The sequence below is a fragment of the Saccostrea echinata genome, unplaced genomic scaffold, assembly GCF_033153115.1.
Source record: "Saccostrea echinata isolate AGI-Se365-2 ecotype Australia unplaced genomic scaffold, CSIRO_AGI_Sech_v1 ptg000052l, whole genome shotgun sequence".
NCBI lineage: Eukaryota > Metazoa > Mollusca > Bivalvia > Ostreida > Ostreidae > Saccostrea > Saccostrea echinata.
The window spans coordinates 372056-398285 of record NW_026889801.1 but is presented as its reverse complement, the minus strand read 5'-3'; the positions used below and the strand labels follow the sequence as shown (position 1 = coordinate 398285).

The window sequence follows — 26230 nt, the reverse complement described above, 5'->3', positions numbered from 1 at the left end:
ACCTCATATTTTTAGTTTTACGTTGTGATAAATTGGTGCTTTTTCAAATGCTTTGTCAAATTTCTTTCATAACATGGTTAAACATAAATTTTGATTTTCATATCTCAAACCTTAATCCATTTAAATTTGATGCTTTTGTTGGTTTTTTTTTTTTTTTTAAACAATTTGATGAAAGGATGACTGCACTTAACGCCTGTTTTTGGATCTTTTTCGGTTGCTTCTGATGCTTTTGTATCTAAACCTTATCTCACTTTTGTGTGTTTATGAAAGAATACTGTCAATTTGGAACCACATTTAAATCTTAAAATGATTTTAGACTGTGATACAATAAAATGATTCAATGTTTTTTGTCCTTACTGCTTTCCAAATATAGTGAATTTACACTTACCTGCCCTTGATTGAACATTAGATATGCATGAGAGGCGGAGCTAACATTGTTAGAGTGGGTCTAAAATTAGACTTGATAAATAACAATGACATGTTTGGAAAAACGAACGTGATCACTCTTTCCAATCCCCCTCTCCATTCTGTATGGCACAAATACACTTCTGACAAAGGCTTCAAAACGAAATTAACAATACGAGCACGTCAATGTAATTAAAGCAGATTTTATATCAATGCCAGATGACTTAACGTGTTCGAACACAATGTCCTAGTTAGCACTTAACATGCTACCTTACAAGTCACGTGACGGAATTTAATATTCACAAAGTTACCTGAGGTAAGAAATCACGTGGTGAATTATAATATTCAACATGTCACAATCCTTGATTACAACACAGAGAGCGAATGTAAGAAGAAGCCGTTTTTTCTCTTTTTAACCATGAGCGCATGTTTGTCTATTAATCTCCTTTTAACACATTATCATTTATGCAAATATACAACTACTGTTACACGTAGAACAATAGACAAACATGCGCTGACTATGTATAAAGTCAGTCAAAAAGTGGGCGTCCTCATTATCGAACGGAGATTCAAGAAATTGTGATGACCCCTGCCTTTGAAAACAGATTCGAACTTCGTAAATACACACTTTTATTAAACCTAATTACATAAAGTTGTAGATTGGATGTTGACCATTCTTGCAATGAAAAGAAAAATCCTTGTTTTGAAAGTTTATTTTGTCGCAAATTCCGCATGTCCTTAAGTGCAGTCATCCTTTAGAACAGAGAGTCATTAGGCCTTAATGAAAAAGGATTATTCTCTTTCAGTGTTGAGAAATAGTGCTTGCACATGAAAAATTACAATTTCGTGATCAAAAACTTTTATATTCTACTTAGATATGTTGTCCAAAATCAGGGCTTGTAATTAATATTGGATACTTAAAAATTTCAACTGAAGGAACTTCTGGAAAATTTGAAATCACATATTTTTTCCAAAGTCAGGAACATAAAAACTTACTTTTCAACTCTGTATACAACCAATTGTAGTCCAGGCTTTTTGACATCATTGACAGCTGCTTTTTCAATAAAAATGGAACTCGTAAATTTACTTACCTTGTCATTGGTCATTTGCAAAACTATTCCGTTAAAAACATTCTGATTGTACACGCAAGTACTCTGAAGTTGAAATTAAAAAGATGCTTGAGTTTTTGATTGGCAATGTCTATATGGTTTTTGGAGACCAGGTCTTCCAACAATCTGTTCGAGAATTCCCATCGGTACCAATTGCGCCCCGTTGTTAGCAGACCTATTTTTGTATTGATATGAAGCAGAATTTATTGTAAATCTTATACATAAGAAATCTCTTGCTGTGGCCTTCAACTCGACATTTAGATATATCGATGACGTATTATCAATTAACAATTATAGTTATTACTAGATGAAATCCCGCGCAAGCGCGGGGATTTGTTCAAAATCCCGCATGAAGTAGAAGACAATTCGTCTCCACCCCCTCCCCCCTTGTAAAACTTAAATAAAAATTTTAATAAATTGACGTTTATTGTGAAACCTGTTATATACTATGGATATTGTATATACTATATTATGGATATTGTACTTCATATGCTCTTATTTCATTTCCGTCAAGAAATGCACATTCTACTGAGAAATTGATTTGGGGGGGGGGGGGGTAAAAATTTACTGGTACTTGGATCTTGGTTTAGAAATATGTATGTACCTTATTGATATGTAAAAACTGTACCTTACCTTTTTTAACATATCAATAAGGTACATACATTTTTATAATCCAAGACCCAAGTACCTGTGCAAAAATTAGCTTTTATATAACGCCCTATGAGTACACTGGCGGATTTAGAGGGGGCAGCCACCCTCCCGTTTTGTGTCCAAAATATACATGGAATTTAACAAATCATTTTTTTTTGGGGTGTGTGCGTGGGCCCCTACCCCAACCTGGTCGCCCCCCCCCCCTTCACCCCCATTTTCAAGATTTCTGGATCCGCCACTAGAATAGGCCGAGTACTTGATACAAAAGACTATATTCAGAAAAAAACTGAAATGTATTGATTAAAGCACAACATTTTACAGTATAATTGTATTTGAACAATGCCTTATTCATTAATTTTCTCTTTTCAAGTTTATTACAAAGTACAAATTGTACTTCGGGTTCGTTGTCACGATGCTCTCAGTGAGAAATATATACAAATTTTATCGATAAATTTATTAGGAAAACCTGCTAAATATATGTAACAGTCTTTCGATATATAAATATATTCACAACTTACAGTGTTATCAATGATTTACCATTATTTCAATAACCATTCACACAAAAGCTTTTTTTATGTTAAAGCAGCTATTTTCTTTTTAACATCGGGCTCGATGCTATATGATGTTCTAGAAGCTTCCGTCAATATTACGATCGATAAATGACGAAAATAATTTGCACAGTTTCCTTTTTAAGCAGTTATCACAACTTATTTCTTTTATATCATTTAAATCAAGGTTTGATTGAATAATTCAGTAATGACGTTTAATGAAATAAATAAACGATTGCTTGTTGTCAGTTTCATTAAAAATTGCCAGTAACTTAGATCCACCAACCGGAAACGCCACCGTACTCACGTTTTGCTATTTCATGGCTGTTTATAGAAAATAAAAGTAGACTTTTGATTTAATGTACGATACTTACTATGCAAGTGAAATCTAAATATAGTTTACGGACATCATCTTGTATCGTGTGTATTCTTAGAGGAGTAAGTAAGAACTCTGGTGCACGCGTTTCGGAGTTTATTTGCAAAATTTATTAATTTATAAGTATAGATGTACCGAGCTACCGTGAACGGTAACTTAAAATTTGAGTACAGGTAAGTAACTTCTGGCTATATTACAGTATGTAAAGAAAAAATATGTATTACAAATAGAAATTAATATGTAGCACTAATTTTTCAAACCTAATCTCGTATTTTTGTTCCACCATTCAAAATATCTTATAATGAAATATGTTACTTTTTTAAAAATCTACTTGCAGCTTAATATTATCGTTGCATATGACTTTGAATTAGTTACATCTTGAAAAGGGCTGGTAGACTTACCCACTCAAAATTTTATGTTTAAGGCATTTCTAAATAATCATCTAAAATTTGAGTGTCAGTCGTCAAGTTAAAAGCGAGATACATAACTCACATTTCTTTGTTATGTAAGTGGATTGAAATTCGTATCAAGCAAAATACGGAGGATGGCTAAGCTCTGCAAACGTTTCTTTCTTCAAAATCCCCTTTACATCTCCATTTGCAGCAGCGTTGTCAGCGACAAGAAAAAAATACCCTGGATACCGGTATTTGAACTTCTCTTACAGAAAACCTGCTTCATCTTTCCTTAATACAATTTTAACATAAATGCTACCATTGATGGTCCTTCCTTTGGGTGCAGATGCATGTTTTACCTGACTTCTTCAATAGAAAGAAAAACCAGTATTAGACCTGTTTGGAATTATGGCTTCTCTTCGCAATAATAGGATGACAGCTTCCTCTCCGATTCCACATTTTATTATTGACTTTCTATTTGGGCTTTAAACAGTGCACCCATGTCTCGTCACCCATCACGCAGGTTTATAATATCTTCTTTTGTTAAAATGTTAATATTTTAATAGACCCTTGGCACATTTAACGCGTGTTTCCTTGTAGGCATCTGTAAGGAGATAATGCACTCATTTGATAGAAATATCTTTTTCAGTTCATTTCCTTCGTCAGAACGCAATCAATTGTTGTGATGATGAAACGTTTAGTGTCTTAGCTACGTCTATCACTGTAAATATGGCATTTTCAGATACCATGTTGCTCACAGGATCAGTATTTTTGGTGTCCCTTCAAATCTTGATCGACCAATCTCCCTTCCACTTTTGAATTTTTTAATCCAAATAGACACTATATACTGCGTGAAACACTAGTCTTTCAAGATATGATAACCATGTTTTCATTTGGGTTCTTCGGTGAGTTTTGTAATGAACCGCAGTTTTCTCATAAGCCCTCACAACGAAAATTAAAACCCCGCAATTTTAGTGATTTAAGTAATTTTTTTTATTAAATTGACACCAATTTCAATAACCCTGATTCTGATATGCTTTAACCTCAAAGACTAAAACTTGGATAGCATAAGGAAGTCGATTTATATCAAGACAAACATGATTAATCTCAATTTTCAATCAACATTAATTTGTTGGAAATGTTAAAATGATGAATATCTGTTAGGCTCTGCATAGGTACAATGTAAGATAATGTTCTGATAAATATCAAAATTAGTCATTGAAAAAGTGGTTCTCTTATCAAATTACATATAAACTGCATAAACATTTGAGCACTGACTTGTAATTTTCTTTCAAGGGAACCCAGTTAAATGTTTAAAATTTATGTTTTACATTATCAAACAGATGGCTATGATTTTCTCCCCAATAACCTTTGCATTAAAAAATAGTCTGCAATTGAGAGGTATCCCAAATGTTTCTTTTATCAGAATGTGTGAGTTATTCACTGCGCAAAATACCTGTTAAGTCACTGTATATAAAATCGAGAAATGCTCCTAAATTTATCTCTTCTTCTTTGTGCACTTGCACTTTGTATGAGGTTAACTGACACTTCGTGAAAGCAATTATAAGTAAAAAAAAAAAAAAAAGTGAATGACTTGCACTAACAACTTTGCAATAATTCCTCTTTTCAGAAGCGCAATACATAATTACATAATTATACTGAGTTATCTAACTTTTGAGGTTTCAAGGTACAAAAATGCCAGTATATCTATTTTTAATAATTTATTTCTCAAAATCCTTTACTATATGTTTTATAATCCAATGACAACGAGTTTTAACTTAAAGAAACGATTTTAATCACTGTTACAAAGGGGAAAAAAACAGCTATTGAGACTCAAAGATCTACCTTTCTTAAAAATTGAATGGAAGAATTTAAAATTTACACAAAAATCATATGCAAAGTAATGTACATTTGGTACGAAGTTATAAATAGCGACAAATTGTTATGACAGGGTTATATAAATAGGCATTGTAAACTCTATTCCAACAATTTGCTGGTTGGGCTTCATTACTTAATAATGGCTAACAAGCAATGAGATCAAATTGCTTCGCAAGAGATAAAAACATTATGCATACAAACAATAATTTACAGCCTGCTGAAATAAATAAGAAAATCTTAAACTGAACTTGAGGACAAATAAATAGTTTATAACCCACTGTAAATCTCAGTGATTCATCGTCATTTTCCAAACTCAAAAAATAAAAAAAAATGCAAAAGTACAGATATTTTAAATATACCAATGCACAATAAAGAACCATATTTAAATCTCTTTCAAATTGAATTATTTTGAATATCTGAATAGCTGTTTTCAGAAAACAAGGTCTTTTCCGTTGTGGGAAAAGGATACCCTGTTCTCCTCTTGCTTAGTGTTTGATTCTATTTTAGTCGCTGAGTCACATTAGCCAGCGCCACGGCAAATGCTTGGAGTGCAGTGAAAGGATACTGGAAATCCAAAGTGTAAGCATTGCTACCAATCCTTCCAAACTGCATCACCTGAAAGTTAAATTAATTGTTCAAAAACCTGCAACTTACTTCAAATGCAGGAAATACATACGTTATTGAAATAAATCAACTACCATCATAATCTATGAATAACGATGGACTATAGGTTTAGTGTTAGTATGGAAAATACTAATGTTAGATAAAAGAAATTATCAATATCCTTTCATACTAATACTTTCATAATAAAATGTTTTTTTATTAAAATAAGTTGTTGGAAGCATACTGCAGTAAAAATACATAAATATACGTAAAAAACTTGATTACAACAATACTTTGTATGCATTTCTAAAATATGACAGTTAACGCATTCGGACAAAAATATTAGATTCCATTATTTACTACTTGATAACCCCAAACATTCAACACTTTACAAGATTGCACAAGTTATCCGCATTCCATCAGGTAGCCTTGAAGTTTAAATTGCATACCTACATTACAAATGGGGTTACGTATTCTTTTCCGTACCTATCCCATTGGTTGGCCTACTTTATTGATCTTTATAAAGAATTACTCATCCCATTTATGAGGGTACTACAGACGGCCGACAAAGAAGAAAATAACAGCAGAAAATAATAGCACAACATCCGGTTATTATGATCTCATTTGTTTGCCTAAATATAAAATGTCAGCAGAAAGACCCTGCCAGTAGATGACACTAAATCCCCCATCATTTCCCTAAATCTCATAATGCACTGTGACCTGGTAACTTTGATCTGAAACGGGTAGACCAATCATTTTCATTTGAACTTCACAGATTGCATTAAATAGATAAGTGAGTAATGCATCTCCTGACGACCAATAAGTGCTACTGTACCATCGATGTGCAGTTTATAAACCTATACGATCGGGAATTGCACCATGCCTGGCAAGTTCCCACGGGTTTTCTTTTAAAGATAATTATTTTCTTTCAATTAAATTTCAATGTCATATCTGTAAAATCCTTGGAACAGTATTTTAAAATTCGAACAAAACGTAATATCATCCTCCGGAAACAAACCTAAAAGAAATGCTTTCGTTCAATATTTTATCATCTTACGTATATATCTTGAAACTTGCACGGGAAAATTTATTGAATTTATAACTAGAAAAAAAAACTTACTACTAAATTTAATTATATCATTATATTACTTTACATCTGCATGGTTCTTAAGAGAAGTGTGTTCATTTGGAATTGGTCACTTGATCCTGCTAAAATTTCAAACTCGTACAGATTTATTCTTGCAGATACAGTTGCATTTTAGGCAAATACTTTGCATGGATTTAGCATATGGGCTGAAGTTAAACTTAATGTCAAGCAAAATGTTTTGTCCCTCCAAGGAATAGCTCCTTCTAGGATACTTTATGACTTAATAGGAAAGTCTCTTGAAATAAGCAACTGCACAATATGCAACTTCACAGCAATACTACTTCAATATACACTGGTAATGTTTCCATTTAACAATCCTCAAATTTGCAAGATTTTTTTTACATGTTTTAAATCAAGTGTCTTTCAGACATGATGCTGCTCATTGACAAACAAGACGTACAATGGGATAACAGCAAAAATCTCCCCACAATAAAAATGCATTTGACTCTAGGGTATACGTCCTGTAAATCAATCATATGGTGCATTTTGCATAAATACAAATGCATGTTCCATTTCTTGATAATATGTACTTTTTTCTTTTTACAAGAATAATTCGAAATAAACAAAGGATGCCCACAAATGCACAGTTGATTCTTCTCCAAGAGTTCTTGTCAATTTGAAAAACTTGCCATTCAGATTGAATTATATTCATATATATATAATATCATATAAATAGTGCATGTTTTTGGGGGTAACAGAAATTGAAATGGTCAACCGACGCGTCAGCAGAGGTTGACAATGGTTTTCCGAGGAGGTATCAATTTCAACTGTTACCCTCAAAAAAAAAATTACTATTTATTTCATTATACTGAATGTCTTATTGATTAGCATGCCAGTAAAAAAAAGTTCAAGTCTGGAGAGCTTTTAAACTCCCTGCTTCTGTTTTTCTCAATAAGAAAGCTTCGAAAAAGCTTGACAGACCTCTTTATTGTTTGTTTGATTGATACTCAGTCATTTTTCATACAAAGTTTCGTTATTTATGCTCTCTCGACAATTTTTATCTGTCGTTTGTTGTTTTCAATCAAGCTACAAGTACATCGGAGCTTTGATTGAAATCAAGTTTATTCTGCTTTTTTTCAAACGCATAACTGACGTTTTTGAGAATTTTAAGGCGAATCGTAATTTACACGCATGTGACATTATCATTGTGTTACCCATTGTCTAGTGTGTTGCTAATGCTGAGGGTAACATAACAAATTGTTAAATGCGTCTAAACCAATCATATTTTAGTATTTAACGTGAAAGTTTAATAATTATAAATATCGATACGTACCGATGTTCAAAAATGTATCGAAAAATAACTTCCAATACGTATCGGGCAGTCAGTTTATCTTATAATTCTGTGAAAAAATTGGGAATTTCGATCACCAAACATCAGATTTTCTTGTTTGGAATTAAAACTGATAAATTATGATATCAACATTAAGGAGAGAGCACATCTTAAATAACTATTACAATCTACACAGATAACTATAATTATATTTTAACATGTTGGTTTTACAATCGTTAAAAATTTGAATTTGAAGCGTATTTTGTAATGACAGTGATGCAAGAACTTCGAAATCATTATGGATTATAAAACACGCAATTTTTATAAAATATATGCATTAATTTAAATGATTTACAAGACTTTTTTGATAGACTTATTAAAGTATCCAATATATCGCATATCGCTTTATAAAACATCGCATCATATCGTATCGAAATTTTCTTTGCTCAATACAGAGCCCTAACATTTAATAACCATAATCCGATATCGTAACGCTTTCGTAATTAAATTTGAAAACAAATTTTTGAGATCAAAAAGCAATTAAAAAAAAATAAATCCAGAGAAACAAAACAACCAAAATGCAAACCTGGCGACTTCGGAACTCAATCTGGAAATTTTTGGCTGACTCCTGACTGACCCTTCCTCCAAAGTCCAACTGATAGACCTGACTGTTCTCATTCCATAGAGGAGCTTTATTATGCATGACAAATTGGCGATACCCCAGGTGTGGATATCTCGACCTTCCCCTGTCTTCACTTCTTTTCCGTACCTTCTGAAGCTAATACATTGACAGGCAATAGTTTTACTTGTTTCTATCTTTCATCATATTCAAAATGAAAAGTTATTTTGTACATGTAGGTACACATACCAAACATTAAACTTGGAGATACAGTAAAGAACTGAAGCTACATTGAAGATTTGCAATTTGAGTTATCATTCTTTGGTCTACGAAATAGTTCTTTTACTCAATAATGAATTAATACTAATACCTTCTGTTTTAGCTGCGTTTTCTGGAAGGTCTCCAAATTCTTGAAACTCTGGGAGTACTTAATGTCCTCAAAAGCCTGTTCATTTTCCTTATGATGGTAACTTCTTGGATTAAAATGTCTTGATTTCCGTTTAAATATAGGACTATAGTGCTTACAAGTGCCCTGAAGAACTTCTTCTCTTATATCTCTCATTGGAGAATCTGCAGCCCTGTGCAAGGGAGAATTTGGCAGAGAGGCACTATGACAGATTTCTAAACTAGAAGTTTTGCGAGTGAAAGAATCAGGATCAACCACTTCATCATCGTAATGAAACACAGAACATGAAGCACCTGAGAATACACTATTACTTCTACATGTGTCTTTATGCACATCTTCTAAAGACCCTAACATTGTGTTTGATTCCTCACCAGTTTCCGAGGGCTCTGGACTGTGATCACAGATAATTGCATCAGAGTCTACATTTGTTAGGGTTTCTAAATACAATCTTTTCTGGTTATCAGAAAAGGTTGGAGTCAATTGACTAGAATCACAAATTATTCCTGCCATATTGTCTGAATTTTCAGAGGCTCGATTGTTTAATCCCTCATCATCTATGAATTTGATGCCGGGATTTGCCAAATCTGCCCACCGATTCTCATCCCCATCCTTCATTATATTTGAAACTTCATTATGTAAACTAGTTCTCATTGAAGATGAATTATTTGTTTGAATTAATGTCTCCCCGGTAGGTGTTCCCACAGTCACTTCTGATGAGCTGCCATTTTGAGCAACACTCCTTACCTTTGGAATTGCACCTTGACCTATGAGCTTGTCCTTGATAACAGAATTATCCAAAGTGTTAAAGGCATTGTTTTGAGCAACTGATTCAGAGGCAGGAGAAAGAGTCCTGTTTTTCATGTTTGGAGACCAATGAAGTCTTTCACCATTTAATACATTGTAGTTACTACTCACATTTCCACTGATATCGCACAATACCTTTTCATCATTTTGATTGGTTGAGTTTGAAGATAGTTTTATATCCATGAAAACATGGCTTGTTAGTTGATTAGCATTATCACCATTACATGTTTCTGACACAAGCATTCCATCTTCAAATCCAATGTCATCTGGATCAACAGCGAAATCATCATCTGAAATAAAAGAAACTAAATAAAATCCACATACATATATTATCCAGATTGGGATCGATACAGTAGTCACTTATGAAAAACACAATTAAACAGAACTGCTACACAATCCATATTTTAATAAATGTATAAAGATACTACATCTAAAATGTCCTTTTTAAAGGTAAGAAATTGTGGGAATGATTAGGGAAGAATGTTTACTTATTTAATAACTAGCTGAATACAAGTATTATAGTGACAAATATATTTTTATTACAGACATTCAGTTATATAGTAATCAAAAAGAAGAAGGAAATGTTAGTGAAATGCCACTCCCCAAAAAATAAAGATCTATGTTAATACCTGGATGCAATACCTTGAACTGGGATGTAACTTGTCCTTGACTTTCTTTTGGCCTTGAATATATAAATTCTTTCTCTTGTACAGTTTACAAGACACTACCAATATTAAACCTATGGGCATGCAAACAACACAAAACAAAAAGTATCTTTGAATTGTGCTTTAGAAATTTCATTCCCTTGAAGCAACACTCTCAACTTCATGGATAAAATGAATTCTGAGTTAAAACTTCTTGAATTTTTCTGTTAAAAGTATCTTTGCAAAGTGCCTTTCATTGCAGTGATTCAATAGTTGACAATTTGAAGTCAGAGATATACATGTCCTCTCATTTTAGTTTTTATATTTATAGAACACAATACTTCTTCAGTACCTCTTTATATATATATATATATGAACAACGTCAGGAGCAGTCAACTTACTTCATTTTTTAGAAGGAAATCTTGAGCAATCTTGACCTTTGGATGACCATGCAAATCAGAATCTCAAGTAATTTGAGAATGTGAAAGACTTGCACAGATTGTGCTAATCATCCAAAACAGAAATGAATTTATTCATGACCCTTTTTCCAGCCTGACAGCCAAAAGTATAGTGATAAATTTGAGACATATTTTTTTCACATAATTCTTCTGAATATAAGTTGTCTCTAAATACCTTACACTTTCACTTTTTTTCTCCATGGTATGATAATATGATGTGTTTTTTATCACTACATGTACAATTGACATCAATAGTTTAAATTCTGGTCAAAAATCATTGCAAAATAATGAATTAGTTTTACAAAGTACTAGTAACCCCTTAGGATCTGAAAATAATATTGCAAATTGGTTTTTTTAATGACCTTTTTTTATTATGCACTTCTGGTCAACACCAAGGGAATTTTAGAAATGATTTATTCTAGTGCAAAAATTCATATTGGATAATACTGAGGATTTTTTAATAATGTCTTATTTTGCCAGGGCAATGGAATTATTATTGTGGTATTAATCATTAATTGAACATTCATAATAAAATATCATTACTCTGCAAACAATACAGTGTCAGATAAAAGTATTAATATCAGTATTATGCAAGACTAATTATTCCAACTTGTTGGAGGCTGGATGGTATCCCAAAGTTAAAAGTAGATGTTAAAGACAACTTCAGGGAAATTCTTTATTCATCTATAAAGTACAGTGTAACATTTAGATTAAGTTAAAAATTAATGTCTTCCATCTATATCGCCTTCATTGTAAGTAACACTTTTGCAAGTTTTGTGAGTTCCAAAAGAATTATCATATTTTACTGTATGCATTCTTCAAACTTTGTGTTGTTGAGGGTACTTGTTGCTAGAAATTAACATTCTAGTCACTTACATGTATTACTATGAAACTACACATGTCAAATGATTTGTAAGAGCTGAATAAACAGTAATATTAGAATTCTTGTATTTAGTATATAACTATTATGTAACTACTATGTTACCTACAGTTTGCCAGGCAAGCCAAAAAAAAAAAAGTAAATATGGCACAAAAAATTCTATGAAAACAGTACTTCACTGATGGATATCTCAATATTTGAAAAAAACATTATTATTCTCAAAATAATGTCACACTCTTTACAAATCTACTGCTAATTATAGAAAGGCAGATCATTATAGAATTTCTCTCATTATAGCAATACTCCAAGAAAGCTAAATTTGCTTCATTATATCATTTTAATACTTGATATATGTAAATAACATTTCATAGCTTAAAACTAGATGTGTATCTGGAACAAATTAATAATATGGTTTCATTATAAGCAAATAAACACATTCATTGCAAGTGCATTTACTACAAAAGTAATTTAATGACTGTTCATGTTCAACACACTTACTGAAACTTAACATTTATTCATCATGTTCATCTACGAGAAATATCAACAAGTCTCATGACCTTCTTTAACTCCCAAGTAATTTTCTAAAGTAATTTAATTACTGCTTGTACATGTTCAGCACACTTAATGTAACTTAATATTTATTCACCTACAATGTACCAGAATAATCCACACAAGTTTCACGACCTTCTTTAACTCTCCTTAAGTAATTTTCTCCACAAACCATTTATTCAACTGCATGTGCATTTATGTACAAATGTTTCTTCAGACTCAAAAACTGGTATCATAAATGGGTATGAATTTCAAAATGATGAATCACAAATAAAAGTTTTTCCAAATAACAGTTGGTTTATAGTATGCAAACTCCATACTTACATGATCTGCTATCCCCTTCCTCATCACATTGTCCGGCAGGGGTAAAGTTAGGATCCCTGGACAAGGGTTGATTCACTGTGCTGAGAGCAGTAATGGTGATGGTCATTTGTCTTGGCTGGAGGTGTAGGAGACTGGTTTTATACAGGACATTTCCCAGATCCTCTGGAAGGAATGGTGCTAGGCCTGTCAGCTTAAACTTGGTCCCCCAAATATTTGAGGTCACTTCTACCAGTTTATTACTCTATGAAAAAGAATCTCAGACTTTTCTCAAATAATAAGGATTGGAGTGCACTAAAAACAAATAATTACATAATTTTACTTTATATGCTTCACCACTATACAGTTTATAGGAATATAATCAATAATCAAATCAGAATGAAGTTGAAATGAAAATTGCAATATGGCAATACTGGAACAAATTTCAATTTAAGTTGATATCTGAATTTACCAGCCCTACAGTTGTACTGGTTTATAAAAATTATATATTGATGTTACTATGGAGGTAAATTGAAATTTGATAAAAGAAATGTTATTTCAAGAGATTGCTTCTGCATTAATATGTTTTGGCAATTGGAGATTTGTCTCCAATGTGTACATGTATGTTTGGTATATGAGGGAATGAGTGAACATGTCAAAAATAACACTGAAAATACAAGTTTGATTACTATTACGTATACAATGTACTAGCTATTTATGGCCAATGGATTTGTAACTTGCTATTGCTAAAACAAAGCAAAGCAGTTGACATTTCAAGAATTGGATTATACACCAGAATTCATTTCCTTCAACAGAAATAAACTACCAGACTATTTTATCCTTTGCTAGGATTATGATTTTCTTGGACAACACAGTAATACAAGAGAGAATGTTTGAATAATGGCCCAAAAACTAATGTTTTTTATTGATTTACATAGATGTGATTTACATAGATTCAAGATATTTTATGCCTTTTTTCCACTATAAATGTCAAAGATGATATGAAATAAATGACAAATTTATATGTGAAGTAATTAATCAATCACATTGGCACCCAAGTATATGACTCTCTCATTTCTTATGGATAAGTATTTTCATCTAAATCAATGAGTTGTCTTCAAATTAGAAAGATATTGATCCACTTACATTCCCCAAGGAATTGTTAGTAAAAATGAATGAGAAAAAACTTCTCTGTAATTCAATTTATCTCAAACTCGAGCATAAAACATGTACATCACAGAATTTTATAGATCTTTATGAAATCCTCAAATGATTACAGAAGAAGAAAAAGAGCAGACCTTCTGTCATTGCTTGAAGCAATTTTTTCTCCAATTAACATTGAATTCTTATAAATGAGGATTTATTAGAGAACTGTAATACAATGCCTTAGGTTTTTTTCAGAGACAAGCTATATGAATATATCTTCAACTGTTTGTGATGGGTTGTGCATTTCCACTACTCTAGGGAGATTTTCGTATATATAAAAGCCAGTTCTTATTTCCATATGCAAGAGTCCATCAGTTAAACCAGATGATGAATAAAACATGCATAGCTGCCATTTCAGACGGAGTTGATATTAAATATGATATATAGGGAAATTATGTATATAATATTATCTGTGCTATCAATAGATCATTAACTGCTCTCTAAGAAATTTATCCCTTTAGGGAATTTTAATTCATGATTTTATTTGTTACAATGGTCATTTATTAAATTATGCCTACCACAAACTTAAAACAGGGATACTGCACAGCTATCTCATACTATGACATCTGCGATTTGGCCTGTACAAATACTCAATAAAACCCAAATCCAATAAAAATCCTGGTATATGACCTCTTTTATCCCTTATCAGAATAATATGATAAACACAAATTCTGAACAACAAAACAAGTAATTCGATAGAAAAGATGTATGCAATTTTAAAAAAAAATGTCCTTGCTTCACACAGTTTAAATAAGCATATCATTTGGAGTTGTTTGGTAGGAAATTATCATATTTCACAAAAAAACCTTTAACTTGTTGACAATGATAAAACCCTTTTAACAAACATTTGACAAATTTGTTAAATGTGCACTAAAGGATTGCAGATTTTACTTCCTGGCTCAGGTTCATTAGTACTGGGTGACTGATGACTTGCAAAATATCAGGGTATTCAAACAACCCAAACTAGTCCCAGACTGTTTGTAACCTGTAGAATGCACCTAGTTGCAATTACTTTTAGTTAGAGTGCATTCTTTGAATCTTTAATACTAATACCACCCAAAGAGCCTCCGAACATACTGAGTGCATTTTTCGCATACATATCTTAATTTCTCAAGTACAAACCTCTGGAAGACTGTCATTGTATAAAAGTTCATCGAGTGTACGAAAAGTAATAGATCTGTCCACTTTCTTTGCTCTGAAAATTTTGGGTCGTTTTTTGCGTTGCATTCTAGGAGAACCACAACCATCAGAAGGAATATCTTCATCAGAGTCGGTTAAGCTGGCTTCAAAGTCAAACTCCGGAGTATTCTGGTCTGAATGATAGGAAATTTATTTACTTATCATGAATTATTTAAAAACACACACACATACAAAAACTAATCTTATATTTAAATATAATCCCTTTTCTATTTGAATTTCGAAGTCCTGTTACTGCAAATTATTGCATTTTATTCATAGTTACAAAAAAAAAAAAAACAAAAAAAAAAACAAAAAAAAAAAACCTTTATACCTTCAAATGCACATGTGATTTTCAATATAAAGAACATGTAATTATACAACTGAAGACCAACTGCTATACACCAGAAAAATAACATGATTATGGACCATAATGTTCATCTGAGTCACAATTCTCCATGTAAATTGTAGCTCCAGGCTGTGGTGATTAAAGAATTTTTTTTTTAAAGATTTTCTGTAGAATGAGATTACAATTTTTACATTTCATATCAAGTGTCAGCATAACTGTAGAATTAAATTGTTGAAAAGAAATTCTTTCAATTTAGAATTAAAATAAGTGCATGGTTAACAGAGAAAATCTTTTAAAAAAAAAAATTCTTTAATCGCCACAGCCTGAAGCTACAATTTAAGTTATTTTTAATCATACATAAAATGAGAAAAAGAAATTGGATAATTAACATTGGTCTCTTTTGGCCTAGTTCCTTAGAAAAATATTTTTTTTTAATGACAATACTATCAAAAGGGTGCATGCTGTTCCATCTGGATACTTTGTGTTTAGTTAAAATTGACCCTAAGCTTTCGTTCTGAAAATGTTAAATAATGTGAAAAGTTACAGACAGATGGACAGGCAGGCATTCTTCAAACTTTGAAAAGGAAAGCTTACATGAGCCTCTGGATCAAGTGAATAATAAAATAAAAATGTACCATCATTATATCCAGCTTTTGCCCCTATCTTAGGATCATAGATGACAAAATCAGGCCTAAGTTTGCTGGCCCTTTTCCCTTTCAGTAAGGGTATCAGCCCCCCAAGGTACTCCAGGTACATTGTATAATGCCCTCCTGATGTTTCCTCCCCATGCCTGATCATGGTACAGAACAGTCGCTCACTAGCTGGGGGAGGGGAACAGATGAACTCACGTAGCTTGAAAGGGTCTGGGATGTAGCTCTGAAAAAAGTATGACAGTGCATTTTTTTTTCCAATCATTGTAAATATAGCAAACAAAAATAAAAAATTTAAGGATTTATTGAAACAGTAATAGCATCTAACTGACAAGTTGTGCTCATACAAGTGTGATAATTTGGTATTAAAATAATGTATGCTGCTGTTATGAGAGGTCTCCTAGACATTATCCATTTCTTTGGTTTGTCCAAGCTCTCTTTTACAATTTTCGTATTGTACTCATTGAAAATATTCCATAGTTCAGATGGGGTGTCACAGGTACAACATGGCAAATACTGACATGGTTTCCTATTATAATAATTTTATTTTAAAATCAATTAGCCATCAAATTATTACCATAAGACAGTATTAAGCCAATAGACTAGCAAGCACAATCAAATCATTGCAATTATCACTTAAGTAAAAGACTCAGACTTCTCTTTCAAAGCCATATGCATTGGTTGGAACAAGTTGGTGAAAAAAAAATATTGTCTAGCTCTGAACTTCATCACTTGTAGACATTTATGGCAAATTGATATTAATTAGAATTGGCTATATGTCACAATCAACAAAATTGATAATGGAATCAGATAAAGAAAACATTTCAATAAAAGTACAAACAAGTTTGCATCCATGCAGACAGGAAGGCAGATGCTATCTCCTGAAGGAACCTTGTTATCAATTTTTTTCCCTATTTCAGAGCAATAACATCTTGTACTATAGCTTACTATATCAAAAAAGACAAAAAAAGAGACTGTTATCACAAATTTGATGCTGATCGAGCCCACTTTTATTTATTACCAACTACATGAGCTTCAGTGATATCAATTCAATAAACGAAGTATATGGGCACAATACTCTCATTTCAAACAGCACATTTTTATTCCTTCATGGAATTCTTTAACACAATATATTTAGAAATTGGCAGAAAACTGATTCTTGCATGGCTTTGTGCAATCAAACACAAGAAATTTATTGTACATTACGTAACACAACACTATTTATCAGAGCTTTCCATGGTAACATAATTGGCACCCAGAGACTTTCTTTTATGAGAAAATGCTGGTATGGCCTTTGACATGTTGAGAACTCCGAGACTTTTACAATGAGAAAATGACAGATGATGTAAAGATTCTTATCGACATTTAAGCAAATATCTTTTTATAACAGCATTCCTGTAAACAATGTGAATTTACTGAAGAAATACAGTTTCCTGTGAAAAAAATAAACTTAATTGCACCATTTATCTGAAGCCTGTTTCTATTTTCCCCAAACTTTGAGATAAATCTCATTTCTAATTTTTCATTTTTTTTTTTGACAAGGTTTCATGCTTCCATAAAATGTTAAATTTATTAACATCTCTTTGAAAAATTGTCAAATAAAGTTTGGAATTTCAGAATAGAATTTCAAAGAGACTGGGTTGCAATAGATTGAATGATACTGCTAGAAAATAGGTGAATTTGAAACATATACAGAGAAGATTCTGAACCACAAGGTTTAGTCTTGTGGTGAAGTCTAAAAACAAAACCATTATTAAACACTATAAAAAGAGATGATAAAACTTAATTTCAATAAATGAAAGAATTTTTAATGTTTTGTAAACTTTGGATTGACTTAATATTGTGGCATTTATGTACAAATTTGACAAAATTGAACCAAGAGTTTATTAATAAGATATTTGGTTTTATCCCTTGAGATAAGCGAAAAAGCAAAAAGATGCTGGGAAAATCCTTGTATTTAGCATGAGTCAATTGAGCATAAAGTGAAGGTCAGTTGCAACATCTGCAGCATACATCACATTTAGTGTCCATTATGATGCACTATATCTCTGAGTTTTGTTTGAATACTCCTTCAGAGACAAACAATGGGCCTAACCTTGCAATAAACTTAAGTCAATGGAGCATTAATTTAAAACTGATGCAACATCTAAGCTCTGGGCCATAAATCTTATACAAGCTCAGTTTTGATCTCAGTTTCACTTTTCCATATGTATATTCCTTTTGTAAAAATGAGACGCAGAGCAAAAGTGAGCTTGTCCAAGTTTTATGGCCCCCAAGCCTGGAGCATTCATCTCATTATCTACCAATATCTGCATTACATCCATATCTGCAAGTTTGGTTTAAATACTTTTTGGGGGTTTTAAGCAGAAGACCTAAATGTTTAGTTTTTTTTTTTCCTTTCGTCCACAGACGTACAGGAACCACATTTTCAAAAGAATTTATGACTAAGACGAACAATATAGCTGTTTCTTAAATTTTGTCTACCTAATATTTTTCGCAATTGAAAAAAATTGCTCTCTAATAAATACTTCCCTAAATTCTTAAAGAATTACATGACTTCTTCAAATCATGATATCCAGCTTTGGCCCCTATCTTAGGGGGGAGGGGGCATAATTTTTCTTGTACTTTAAGAGATAAAACACATGTTTTCTGCCCAATAAAGTGTTAGAAATCATTCAATGTGACAAAAAAATCCAATCAGTCCTATTATAAGAATAAATGGAGATGACTATATAATAAAAATTTCACTTTTAATCTTTTATCCCAGCTCTTCGATCTACATACAACCAACAAAATATGGCTGATATACTACTGACTCTGCATTAAACAATCAATCAATCTGCATTGATACTCTATCTTCAAATGACGTTACCTTGATAGTTGGTGAGAACATGGTTTGAACGCTATGATGGAGTCTCATGGGCAGAGGTAGTTTTCCTATTAGTTTCTCACTTTTTATACAAATCTGTATGACTCTCTGGCAGAGGAATTGTAAAGGTGGCACCTTCTTCATCACCCATGCCACGTGGAGGTTGAACCCTGCTGCCACAAAAAGGCGGCGGTCATTGTGGCCCCAGCATAGGGCACTCAGAGGTTTACCCTGCAAGTCAGAACGAAAACACATGTACTTTCTTTAATTTTATTAAATTCATGCAAAAACAGTATGAGAATTAAAGAACATTAATTTTTAAAAGAAGTCAAACATTAAAGACCTTAATCCATTGCAAGTGTTCGTCTAAATCAAAACAATACACAGAATTATGTATGAGCACTGTGTAGCATTAAAATCATATTGTATTTCAAAAGATAACATGATTCTGTATATTTTGGTTTCTACAAATGGGGGGGGGGGGGGAGTAAAAAAAGTTTTTTAGTATACATTTCCTGTGCTTGTATTTATAGGTTAATACACGAGGCAGCAATGAAGATCTCCCGAAAAACAAACCACTCCCTGCAATAATTAGTGCTATTAGTTCATCTTACCATCCATCAACACAAAGCATAATTATTACCCTAATTCAAACAGAAATTCATCAAACAAGATTGATTATTCATAACAAAGCCAATGACAACTTCACCTAATATCCTTTATAGAGACATAAATAGGTCAGGGTAAAAAAACAAAAGAAGCCTGACAATGATCGCAATTTATCAAACTGCATCCGCTTTACTTCGTTCTGAGACTAATCAAAGAGACTCTAATGCGACAAGGCCTAGCTAATTGTAAGGAACTCTAGATAAAAATTATCTAGGCTAGACCAACAACCCATATATATGATCTCCGGATCGGAAGCATTTACTACTCATAAGCTGTCTAAGTTACGTAAATGCAATCACGGCCTACCTAACTTTGCTTTCAGATGCCTAATTTCAATAAATACATCATGTCTGACCCAAAACATAGTTTACCAGCATTTATTACTTTGGATTCCAATAAGTTATTTGTCTGAGACATCCATATTAGCATGAAAAAAAACTATGGAAAATAGCACTGCATTAAAATGCATTGGAGGCTTTAGAACTTGATTGTGGAACTTTTATTGATATTGAAATGGAATTCTTGATAGCTCTGGAAGACAGTCCAATCTTGAGGTGAAAAGGAGAGAGAGAGTAAATTATCAAATGTTAATTTTTTACGTCATCTACAAATTAACAAATGAATAAATAGTTAACCTTCATTCACTCATGTCAAATCATGTGTCTGTTTGTGTTCTACTTTGACGTCAACATCACATTTACCTGCGTAGTGCTCACTTGTTTATTTTGTGCCATACTCATAATTGTACCAATGAATCCAATAAAAAAATTTCTCCATTTACATTCTACATGAATTTAATTATTTGAGAAACTAAGTAGAAATTTTGTCTCTCTCTTGTAGACCATATGTTTCTGATACAGTAACTTTGAACCAACAGAAACATAACATCCTGATCTTCATATCAACTCTTTTGTTAGTGCTAATCTCATCAATGTTCTTGAAGAAGAAAAATCACTCATCAGTCAGAAATGAAAAATGTTCCAAGAAATACATTGTCTCTGGTATATATAGCAATTAAGATCTAATTTCAAATACGGAAATTAATAATGATTTTAAGCTTACTTTATGCTTTCAATTTTAAATTAGGTTTTCATCTCAACCTGATATGGTTTCTCTACCTCCTACTTTTATCGTACAACTATAAAAAATATTGTCAATTAACTGATAGGAAAATAAAGAAGAAAGACTATAGGATCTGTTCTACAGAGCCATTAACTATCTCTCAAAGGTTACTGAAGATATATTAATTGGAGAGAAACATTTCCATTCCAAGTCACAGGGGCATGCAAATCCTAGACAACCAGTCCGAAGTATGTAATTATGATAGATTTTTTATTCTATCTTCAAACCAATCGCAGATCAAATAACAAATACTGTAATTTCAAATTAATGTACCATTTAATGATATTGCAACTTGTTGTTGTGAACGTTTTTTTTTTAACCCTAAAAGACAATGGGCTAATTCCTATTTGACCTTTGACCTATGAGTTCTACCTTAATATGAAGAAATAGACTCAAAATTTTAATCAATGACAAAAAAAATCTTGAATGCTATCACATATATACATAGATCATCAGATTATATGTTGTTAAAGTGGTAACAAAAGAAATGCAATCAGAAATAATTAATCTAAAGAGTGAATATTGACCAAGATGTACAGTGTTATCCTTTTTTTTTTTAAATCTAAACATTTATCTATTAATTACCAGTAATTATTCTAAGACTTCAACATTTAACTTCCTGTTGGGTTTTTTTTCCCCTTAAAATGTATGCCTATAAACCTTCTGGCATCTTTGGAATACATAGGAAAAAAACTTAATTGGAAAACCACATTCTTTAATGCACTCTGCCAAAGCGTACTTTTAATCTCAAAAGAATAAACTCCATTTACTGTCAGCTTCACGAATTGCTGCCGACTCCAAAAAAAGTAAAAAAAATTAAACAAATTAGTAGCAGGGATATCGACTTTTTTGCCTATTTTGTCACGTTTGGTGATTTCCATTGCTCACGATAAGTATAAATGGTTAGAATGGCAAAGACAAGAATAAATCTCCCCGTCATGACTGCTGGAATGGTCTCCTGGAATGCTGCAATTCCATCTATCACAACACTGGCATCCTGATGGATGAACATAATCCTAATCAAGATTTCAAAATGGGACAAATTTCAGGGGTAAAATTATGGCACTAAATGTCTTAAGTGCAGAAGAATTTCAAAGATATGTAAGAGTAAGTGTAATTTCTAACTTTTTTTTAAAATTTGATATTAAAAAAAGAACAAAGGGTCCATGGCTCTCATTTATCAGAGAAACATTCATTGCCAAGAAAAAAAATCCCAAGGATTTATCTGTGGTAGCAGATCATACTGTAAGTCCTGGTTTCAAGCAATATAGAATATTCAGACAAAATTAATTAAATTTACCACTTTCAGGACTTTACTCCCTGCACACATATACAAAACAACAATTATAGACATGTTATTTATTAATCTTGTTAATCTTGAAAATTGAAAATCCCTTTCCTCCAAAAATTTGACTTTTCAGGAATCAGGACACTGGATGTTTAAGTATATTGCTTTACCTGGCAGGGGAGATAAACCCTATGTAGGAGTTGTCCCTCTTTTGTGTAAAAATGAACTTCATTTTGGCACTGAAGATTTGGTAATCTTGTGAATCCCCCGACAGCTAACACCTCTCCACAGTTGGACCAGTCCAATTTAATGGATCCTGTTCAAAGAAAATATGTACAGTAGGTACATTGCGATATCATTGATAGCAATGTAGCTTAATCTAATAAAAGTGCTAAAAGCCAAATACCAAAAAGCTATATTTTGTGTGAAATGAGACAAAGCCATTAGTTTTTTCTGGTCAAGAAGATTAAAAATTCTCACTAGGGACCAAGTTCAAAGCAAAAATATATCTGCTCATGTGATATACACGTACTCCACCTCCAAATAAATGATACTACATACATATTGGGGAGGGGCGTACCTTTTTTAATGCAATATTGCTGCAAAACTGAAAATAGCCAGAGAGAGCACATTTGTCATAATGTAATGCAATTTATGTCAATTTACTTCCAAGTATTCACTTCTAGAAAACAGTCAATGAAAATACACTTTAAATAGAAACACAGAGATCAGATAAGGGGCAAAATACTCGTACAGTTGATTCTATAATCTTCTACCTAATGAAGCAAGAATATGTCCTATGGCAAATTCATGACATCCTCATTAGAACAATGTGCTCCCAGCTTTTGTAACGTAGATAAGCAATTGTTGCCAAACAAAAAAAAATGTCTGTTCCTGATTGTTGCAGGGCCCATTCCTTGTCATGCAATCAACTTTGGCTGATTCAAAACAGTGACACACACCAAACACAACTAAAATCAATTTCCTGTACAAACTGGAAACCATTCCTGCGAGTGACTGACATTTCTGTACTGGGTTTCTTTGCAATAACCTCAAAAAATCTCAGAAACAGCAGGATATTTAGGAAAATGATAGAAAGATAGCATGGGTTTGAAACAGAAAGATAATTGTAGATCTGGAGGACACAAGGCATTTTCTGAATAATTTGGAAGTCATGTTGTGTTATATGTCTTAACAGGAAGGAAAACCCCACAGGGAATAGAAAAAGAATTTTAAGAAATCAGCTTTCTTTATTATGATTACTGGCTCAAAACAGATTTAAGAGTTTATATCAGAAACAGAACTGCATGTACTAAAATGGAAAAAAAAAATGGAAATTACATTTTCCTCCGAAACTACGTTTTCCCTGAATTGTTTAATTTTTGATGTCTGATGGAAAATGAGCTTCCATGATAATAAAAGCTTTTCGAGTTTTAATAAAAATTTCAATATTTGTATTCAAGCACTAAATACATACACTTCAAATCAGTTATGCATTATTAATACTGATGCCATATAATTTAAAATATGAAACAGACAGTGACAGCTTTATTAACAAATGAAGTTAAATGAAATTACGAGGCAAAAATGAGACTCATAATACATGCATTTCCCTTCCTTTCACTTAACCACTTTCATAAGTATTAGTAATTGGGGTTAATCTAGTCAAGAAAATTACCTTTGAGGTTGGTGTAGATGATCCTAGGATGCAGATCATCAAAGTTTGACATTAAGTATATGGCACCACTCTTAAAGCACACCGCCAAAACGGCATCCATGGATTTAGGTGTCGACACTAAAATAGTACAACATGCATATGTTTACAGACTACTGTTTAAATATTTACATCTACTGCATATGTTTCCCTGTATGCAGGGAAATTTTTTCCCCCTTTATTCTTGCCCCTTTTGCCCTTGTCGCAAGAGGGTGAATTTAAACCGGGCAATTTCAAATTAAGAATCACTATCTCTTACACACAGCTGTGTCTGGATGAATTTAAAACGGGGCAAAATTGTCCGTAAGTGTGCACAGGCAAAAATAACCCTTCATACAGAAACAACATGCTTACAGAGATTGAGTACTTTTTCTGCAATGTTGCAACTGTTAATCTTCACAGAAACAAAGTATTTTATTGTTTAAAAAACTGTGATGATGCAAAAAAGACTGTCTAAGAAGCAATTTTCTTTTTCAAACAATTACTGTACAACTACATAAATCAGTGAACTCAAAATTTTGTGCAAAGTTCTTATCAACTGATTACAGCGTAATCATAAATTAGTGCATCTTTATGTTTTTGTTTTATTGATATAGTAGCAAGTACTTGAATTATTGAACAAAATGCAACAAAAAAGGTCCTAAAATATGATTACTTCTAAATTAATTTAAGTATACAGGAAACATCTTTTATAACGTATCTCAGGGGACTGTGATAAATCCTACGTTATAACCGGTGTACGTTATAAACGGAGACCGGAAGTACTCAGTACACCTTTACCGTAAACACATTTCAAACCGCTAGTGTGTTATTAAATATTTTAAAGTATGAAGAGAATGTAAATAAATGATTTACATGTTATTTGGTTTCATTTCTTATATTAAGAAAGATTAATATTCAATAACATTTTATTTTCACAAACTATAAATTATTTCAAAAGTGCTGTAAAATCTTGATGATCGTCAGATCATTTAGAAGAGTCCGTAATGTTTGTCTGTTTGCCTGACGAAATTTATTTACAAAATTTTCCAGAGTTGGATTAATTTCAAAGATGAACTTTATTCAAACAATTTGTTATAAATACATCTACCTAAAACAACAAAGAAACCTCGTTAGAAAAATATCCATTACGGAGAAGCTATGAAGTCAACAAACCGTGACTTATCCGCCGTCACTGATAGAAAAGGTGTGAAACCAGGTGTCAGAATACGTTATAAGAGGTGTAATTATGTAACGGGACCAAATTTCTAATACTTTATAAGCGATATTACGTTATATACAAATACGTTGTAAGCGGTGTTTTTTCCAATGAAATATATAGACACTTTGTCGGGACTAAGAAATGGCTACTTTACATCTGGAGATACTTTATAACCGAGTGCGTTATAAAAGAAGTTTACTGTATTTACTGATATTACTGATAGAGTATTTTCAACATATACTGTTTCCGAGAAAACTTGCTTTTTTCACCCAATTCTATAATGGAATTGATCCGAACAAATATTCAACTTAATTGAATAATGAATGCAATACTACAAACAATACATGTTAAAGAAGGTGGCTATGACCGTTAAAATGATTGAGAAATTATGATTTTATGTCGACCAGCCAATTATAAACAGAAATAATACAAGAAACCATTATATATCATTATATAATAGAGCCATACTCTAAAAGAGAAGGTTTTCTTTTTCATTATCATGTCAACTCATAGATTTAAAAAAATAACCATTATTTACATAACTCACATTTGTCACACCCTCCCCCCTCCCCGTCAAGAAAGGGGGGGTGAAGATAGGGTATAAAGAGCTAGGCACTGCATTAACAAGTTGTAAACAGTAATTTCAATTATTATATGACTTCAGTTTCCTCTATTGATAGAGATTAATGGAAGCAAACAGAGTTTTAGTGAAAAACAATGCTAATTTACATCCACTAAAAATACGCCAGACTATACATAATTTATATGGTGGAAAACAGCTCAGCTATCAAAAATGGCAGTATAATCAGGTAGGAGGTATTATTTGTGAACGATTATTACCTCTTGATTGCAAGATGGTGAACTTCTGGTCAACTTGAAATAATGAAATGAGAATACACATTATATGAGGAAAAATGCTTACTAAAAATTTACGTCATGACGTCAAT

At 32.3% G+C, this 26230-nt stretch overlaps 1 protein-coding gene across 2 annotated transcripts in view; it reads right to left on the bottom strand.

The window, feature by feature from the left end:
* Positions 1–5220: 5220 nt before the first annotated feature.
* Positions 5221–26230, bottom strand: part of LOC133204253 (tubby-related protein 4-like) — a 48282-nt gene continuing 27272 nt past the window's right edge. For both annotated transcript variants that reach the window (XM_061339995.1, XM_061339994.1), the window contains 9 exons: positions 24047–24163; positions 22539–22684; positions 19293–19520; positions 16406–16646; positions 15368–15558; positions 13064–13304; positions 9369–10498; positions 8966–9157; positions 5221–5974 (listed from right to left, as the gene is read on the bottom strand). In XM_061339995.1, coding sequence (XP_061195979.1) covers positions 5858–5974; positions 8966–9157; positions 9369–10498; positions 13064–13304; positions 15368–15558; positions 16406–16646; positions 19293–19520; positions 22539–22684; positions 24047–24163 — 2603 coding nt within the window. In that variant the 3' untranslated portion in view covers positions 5221–5857. The remainder of the gene's footprint in view (positions 5975–8965; positions 9158–9368; positions 10499–13063; positions 13305–15367; positions 15559–16405; positions 16647–19292; positions 19521–22538; positions 22685–24046; positions 24164–26230) is intronic.